The following is a 6,730-nucleotide window of genomic DNA, read 5'->3' as shown; positions in this document are numbered from 1 at the left end:
TTTTCCCTAGTTGTCCTAGGGGATAAATCTTAAGATGATGCTACGGGTCATTGGACCAGCTGCATTCGCCCTGACAAGACGTCTGCCCCGCTCGCTCCGCTCCAAGTCAACAGTACCGCGCCGAGTCACTCGCCAGTGTTGCCCGCCTTTCACCGTGCGCCATCCACCCCGCGCACGCTGGCCGGCCCGCTCGCCCGGTGACGCGCTGCCCCGTGCTGCTCACCACGCTGTGCGCCCTCCACCTCGCGCCAGCTCCCAGCACACTGCTGCACCTGACTTGCCGTGTACGTGTACACGCGCACTGCCTGTGTGCTACCTGTTTTGGTATTAAGACCAGTGCTACAGCTGCCAATTAGAAACCCCCACTCTTTTCCGACGCCGAACCCTGAAGGAGTGCCAGCGTAGGGCACGTCCACGAAGGGGGCCCTCAGAGGGCTGGTTATAGGAAATTGTGGGGTGGCCGTAAGGGACTCTGATAGGAGACAGAGACCCGAAAGGGGCAACGACGGGCCCAGTCTGAAGACTAGTTAGCCACCCGTCGTTGTAGGTCACTGGCATCCAGCCCCCACCCCTTCCCCTTAGCTAGCTGTGTTCCCGTTGGGGGCGGTCTTGTTTTTAGGGATTTAGGTTTACTGCTGCGTGCTTCTCCGTCATGGGGAAGCATAAATCCCGGCGTAGGTATGCCCCCCCCCGCCTGCTGGTGGCGCTGCTACCCGCTCTCCTCCCTCTCCTCCGCCCGCTCGCGGTGCTGCTTCCCGCTCCCTCTCTACCACCGCTACTCAGCACTCCTCTGCTAATGCCTGTACTGACCCTCCCCCCGCTGTCTCTGACCCTGACCCCGGCCCCGCAATTCCTACCCCTGCTGCCTCTGGCCCTGGCGGCCCCGCTGACTCTGACTCTGGTCCCGGCTCCGGCCCTCCCCCCGCTGACTCTGACTCTCGCCCTGGCGGCCCTGCTCACTCTGACTCTGGCGGCCCCGCTGACTCTAACTCCGGCTCTACCGGCCCTCCCTCCGCTGGCTCTAACTCTGGCCCCGGCCCTATCGGCTCTGCTGCTCCTGGCTGTGACCGTGGCCCCGGTTGCTCCGCTGCTCCTGACTCCGGCGCTGGCCGTGACGTCCAGCATAAGCGTGCCCGCTGCTCCTCCTCCTCGTCCGCTGCCTCCTCGACTGAGGGCTTGCCTCCTGACGAGCCCGCCGACCCCTCTGCCGCTCGGGCGTGTAAGTCGCGGTGGGTTCACGAGCAAATGGAGGACTCTGACTCGGAGTCGGGCTTGATGTCTTCGTCCGAGTCAGAGATTATCGTGGATGACCTCGACGAGGAGGCTGCTCCTACCCCCCCTGGGCAGTCCCCCACCGACAACCCTACGGGTGATGACGGCTGGCAGACGGCGGGCCCCAAGAGACAGCGTCGCTCCTCCCCGGCTGCTTCTGCCTTGTCCGCCGGCGCTTCCCCCTCGCTGCCCCCTCGGCTCCCCTCTCGCTCCCAGTCACCTCTGCCCCCGCCACCTCGGGCTACGAAGGCCCCTGCTGCTGCTCAACCTGCTTCGCTGCCGAAGCTGCTGATTCCGGCGACTATCGGGTTCGAAACAACCCTCGACCTCGCCGAGGCACTGGAGCGGCAGCTGAGCCAACGCCTCTCGCTCAAGTTCCTGGAGTCGGGGTGTGTGTTAATCACACCTGCAGACCGTGCCCAACACGACACCCTGCTCGCGGTGAGGGAAGTCTCCGGCGTCCCTGTGCAGCTAAGGTTGGCCTCGGGGCGAACATTAAGGGCGTGCTGCTGGCATATCCTGTTGCCATGCCCCTCAAGCCGCTGTTGGGCCACCCCCGCGTGTTGGAGGCAGAGCGCTACACTACCCGGGACGGACCGACGCGCCAGGTCTATGTCACCGTCGCGGGGCCGCTGCCGGGCTCGCTGGACCTGGGGAGCTGGGGGACCTTCTACACGCGCCCCTACAGCAAGGAGCCCCTCAGGTGCTACAATTGCCAACAGTTCGGCCAATACCTGGCCAGGTGCAGCCGCCCCCCGGTCTGCGGCATATGCTCTGCCAGGCACGACATGGAGCGGTGCCTGACGAAGTACAAAGCTGGCCAGGCTATCACCAGCAGGTGCCCGAATTGCCAGGAAGAACACCATGCCTGGAATCGGGCCTGCGCCAACAGGCGGGAGCTGGTCGACAAACAGCGCACTGTCCAACAGCGCTGGGTCGTCACTCACCGCCCTGCTCCTCTCGGCACCTTCCGCTGGGGCGACCAGCAGCCTCACGCGTCCACGGCTGCTCCAACGCCCCGCCTCCCCCAGACTGCCCATCCGTCATCTCTTGCACCCTCTCCACCAGCTCCGTTCGAGGAGAGCTTCCCTCCTCTTGCTCCCAGCCATCTGCCCAGCACGCCTCTCCCCAAGCGCCCAGCGCACCGCCCCGCGCTCCCGCTCGCCACCCTCTGCCCGCCAGCCGCCAGCCCCGCCCCCTCACCACAGCGGCTCCCACTGCCGCCCCTCCTGGCTGTCTCCTCATCACAAGGGAGATGATGGTGGGCCTGTTAGAGGGCTTCGGGAGGATAATAGCGACGGTACTCAAGTCGGACGTCGAACCGAGAGTGTTCTCGGACGCGGCGAAGCAGGTGGTGAGAAACCTCTTCCCGGAAACGCCGGCCCGGCAAGCTGCCGTTCCACCTGTGCAGGCTCCCTCCCCCAGCGGACCGTCATCAACCCCACCCACGCCGCCCCCTTGTGCTCTGAAGACCCCCCCTCCGCCGCCTCCCGCCCTCGTGCGCGCGAACAGCTCCGCGCCCCTACCGACCCCCCCCCCCCGCCCGTTGCAACCAGCCAGCACTCTCCGTTGGTGGCACCGCCCACTGCTCCCACCTCCCTGAACGCGGGCGGGCTGCCGACCCGGCCGGTGGTGGACCGGGACCCGCGCTCCAGGAAGCTGTCCATGTAGATGCCCACCGCCTCACGGTCCTACAATGGAACATCTGTGGCATCCGCGGTAGGTCCAACCTCCTGCGTGCCGCGATGGCGCGAGAGTCTCTGGATGTGGTTCTCCTGCAGGAGACGCTTCTTCCAGAGCAGCGCGAGCCCTTCTTCCGGGGATACCAGTCTTTTTTACCTCCCTGCCGTGGCCGGTCGGACACGCGGGTGCGGTATCTTGGTCAAGGATTCACTTCCTTGTTCTCGAGTGCGTCACCCCGTGTCTTGCGGCGACGGCGTGGAGGTATTGGCGGTCACCATCGCGGTTGCCCGGACGCGCCTGACGTTCTATTGCGTCTACTGTGGGCCGGCGGCGGAGGAGTCCGACTTTGGTGAGCTATTCACGCTTGCCAGCGAGGAGCCCGCCTTCATCGGGGGAGATTTTAACGCGCACCACGAACGATGGGGCGATGCTAGGTGCAACCGGGCAGGGCGCCTCCTATCTGCCACCCTCGACAAGACCCCTCGGGTGTCCCTCCTTAACACTGGTGAGCCGACACACCTAGCGGGGGGGTCTTAGACCTCTCCTTTGTGTCGATGCCCTTAGGGGTAGACGCGGCGTGGTCGCTTCACCACCACCTTGTGAATGACCACATCGCCTCCGTGGTCACCCTCCCCGTCCTGCCGCCTGTTCTCTCTCCCCGTCCTCCTGGCTGGAATCTCCGCAGGGCTGACTGGGATAAATTCCGCCACTGTCTCACCACCCACCTGGCCGAAACTCCCCGTCCTGCCGAGGTTGACGCTGCCGAGGCCCGACTGGTCGCCGCCTTCCACTCCGCGGCGGACTCTGCCAAACCCGTCTCCCGGCGACCCACTTTCCACCACAGGGACAGGTGGTACTATGACGAGAAGGTCCGGGAGGTAAACCACCGCGTCAACATGGCGAGAAGGATCAACCGCCGCCATAACACCGAGGAGACTCGACGCCTCCTGCAGGCCGCGGTCCGCACAGCAAGGGTGACGACCGACCGGGTGAAGGAGGAGCGTTGGCTCGCCTGGTGCGCCTCCCTCGACTCCGCCACGCCTGTCTCCCTCCTCTGGCGAAAGATTCGCTCCATTAGCCGAGGGGCCGTTACTAGGCCGGCGCTTCACCCCCGGCCTCGGGAGGAGGGTGAACGCCTCGCCGAGCTCTTCGTCTCCCGTTCTGCCTCCGCTCGTCTCCCCCCTGCGGTCCAACTGAAGCAACGCCGGGAAAACCCTGGAAGGTGGCTGGCGTACCAGCGGGCTTGCCTCCTGCCACATCCAGCGGACGCTGCCATTATCGTCCATGAGCTCCGGCGTGTTATTCCGGGCCGCAATACCTCGCCAGGGGAAGACAAGATCAGCTATTCAATGCTGCGTAATGCTGGTCCTGCCATGGAAGCGGAGATAATCCACCTCTTCAACGCTTCCTACGCCTCTCGCACTGTCCCCGCTGCCTGGAAGACCGCTGCCATTGTCCCCATCCCGAAGGCAGGGGATGCCACGCAGTACCGCCCCATCTCCCTTATCAGCTGCCTAGGCAAGACGATGGAGCGAGTCCTCTTCTCCCGTCAGGAGTGGTCACTGGGTCCCCTTCATCGCCACCTCTTCGCTTTTCGCCGGGGCAAAGGCACGCGGGACTGTGTGTCAACTCTCCTGTCGGGGGTTGTTGGCACCAAGGCAGTGGTTGTCTTTCTCGATATCGAGATGGCCTCCACTCCGGCCATTCTATCCATTTTGACGGCTGAGGGCGTGCACGGTCTTCTCAGCTGGGTCGGGCAATACCTGCAGGGTCGGACGGCGACGGTCCGCTTCCAGGGCATTTCCTCAAGTTCGAAGGACTTCGAAAACGGGACGCCGCAAGGGGGCATTCTCAGCCCTCTTCTCTTCAACCTCTTGGTGGAGCAGCTCGTACGCCTCCAGGGGAACGGGCAGGCCCGGGTCCTGAGCTACGCGGACGACATCGCAATCGTCGCCTCAGGACCCAACCACGTGGCTCGGGCCCGCGCCATGCTCCGCCGCCTCCTTGCCTCCTGCACTGAGCTTGGCCTCGTGCCCAACCCTGCCAAGTCGAAGGCCATGGCCTTTGGTTGTGTCCTTCCCCCTGACCCCCTCTACATTGACGCCGTCCCCGTGCCTTGGGTCCCTCAGTTCACCTACCTGGGCATGCTCCTCGACTCCCGCCTTTCCTTTAAGCCCTGCATAGCCTACGTCCGGGCGAAGATGATGTCCCGCATTAACGTCATGCGGGCCATGGCGAGTCCCTCCTGTGGGGCGGGAGACCCGCGTTCTGCGCTCCTTTTATGTGAGCGCAGTCCGGTCCTGCCTTGACTACGCTGCTCCATGTCTCTTCACGCTGCCTCCCTCCTCCCGTGGACCCGCTCGAGACTGCAAAGAACTGCGCTCTCCGAACCCTGCTCGGCACCCCCCGCTGGACGAAATGCGTGTGTCTGCGGGTGGAGGCCTTCATCTGCTGCGTCGCTGAGCGTGTCAAGCAGCTCGGTGTGGGCCACATCGTCACCATGCTACGCAGCTCGGAGGCGGCTCCCCTTGCTGAGCGACTGAGACGGTCTCTCCACCATGATCCACTCCTCTTTCGGCGGCAGACGTGGCAGTCCGGCGTCGCTCGGGTTATCAGCGAGCACGGACTGGCGCACATGTTGACAGCGCCCCTTGACCTCCCAGTGCCGGCCTATGTTCCCCCTCCTCCCTGGAGACCCCGCTCCTTTCTTCTATCCCTCCGGCCCCTTCCTGCTAAGAAAGCACTCCTTTCCGCCGAGGAGCTTCGGCGCGAGGCCTTGGGGCGTGTCGCTGGTGCGCTGCCTCCCCGTGCCGCTGTGTACTACACCGACGGCTCCATTCACCACCTGACGGGGGCTGTTGGGGTTGCTTTTGTGAGTGGGGGAGAGACTGCCCTTTTCCGCCTTCCCGATGGAAGCTCCTCCACGCAGGCGGAACTGGCGGCCGTCTCGATGGCCCTCCTCCACGCTGAAGAATCGGCAGCGGGGCCTGTCCTCGTCTACTCGGACTCTATGACTGCCCTTCAGGCCATCGACCGGGACATTATTGTTGACAACGTCCGCCTCATCACCTCCATCTGGCGGACTCTGGGGCCTTAGAGGCTGCTGGCCGACGCGCAACACTTGTCTGGTTGCCAAGCCACTCGGGTGTTGTGGGCAACGAGGCAGCTGATGCAGCGGCGAAGGATGCTACCCTCCTCCCTGCAGTCAAAATCCACCTGCCGCCCAGTCTCAGCGGCGGAGGCGTCCCTACACCCACCGGGACTTAAATTGCCCGGCCCCCCTTATAGGGCCGCCTTTGAGCCAAGGCCCTGTCCCCCTATTTAGGGGGTAAATCTTTTGACTGACTGCTACGGGTGAGACAGGCGGTGGTGGTCTTTCTCGACCTTGAGAAGGCTTTTGAGCTCGCCTCAGCCCCCGCCATGCTCGCCACTCTGGCTGAAAAGGGCGTCCGGGGCCGCCTGCTGGCATGGGTGGGCCATTACCTGGAGGGACGGAGAGTGGCCGTCCGGGTACAGGGCCACACGTCCGCGATAGAGACGTTTGAGAATGGCACGCCTCAGGGTGGTGTTCTGAGCCCCGTGCTGTTCAGTCTGCTCGTCGAGAAGTTGACATCCCTTCCGACGAGCAGACACGCCAAAGTCCTATCGTATGCGGACGATGTGGCCATGGTGGTGTCGGGCCCAAACCACGTGGCCTGCGCCCGCCAGCTCCTCCACCGGCTGACCCAGACGTGTGCCGCCCTAGGGCTAGTCGTTAACAGGACCAAGACAAAGG

The 6,730-nt window shown here is 64.4% G+C and overlaps 1 protein-coding gene across 1 annotated transcript in view; it reads left to right on the top strand.

Annotated features, from left to right (window-relative positions):
• The window catches only part of LOC126982942 (proline-rich protein 36-like), a 9,248-nt gene extending 6,305 nt beyond the window's left edge, over nucleotides 1–2,943 (top strand). The window contains exons 2-5 of the mRNA XM_050835247.1: nucleotides 79–284; nucleotides 784–1,713; nucleotides 1,812–2,507; nucleotides 2,698–2,943. Coding sequence (XP_050691204.1) covers nucleotides 79–284; nucleotides 784–1,713; nucleotides 1,812–2,507; nucleotides 2,698–2,943 — 2,078 coding nt within the window. The remainder of the gene's footprint in view (nucleotides 1–78; nucleotides 285–783; nucleotides 1,714–1,811; nucleotides 2,508–2,697) is intronic.
• The last annotated feature ends 3,787 nt before the right edge of the window (nucleotides 2,944–6,730 follow it).

Source organism: Eriocheir sinensis, chromosome 5 (genome assembly GCF_024679095.1).
Source record: "Eriocheir sinensis breed Jianghai 21 chromosome 5, ASM2467909v1, whole genome shotgun sequence".
NCBI classification, from domain to species: Eukaryota; Metazoa; Arthropoda; class Malacostraca; order Decapoda; family Varunidae; genus Eriocheir; species Eriocheir sinensis.
Note: the sequence above shows the minus strand (reverse complement) of the source record. Positions and strands in the feature narration are given on the sequence as shown.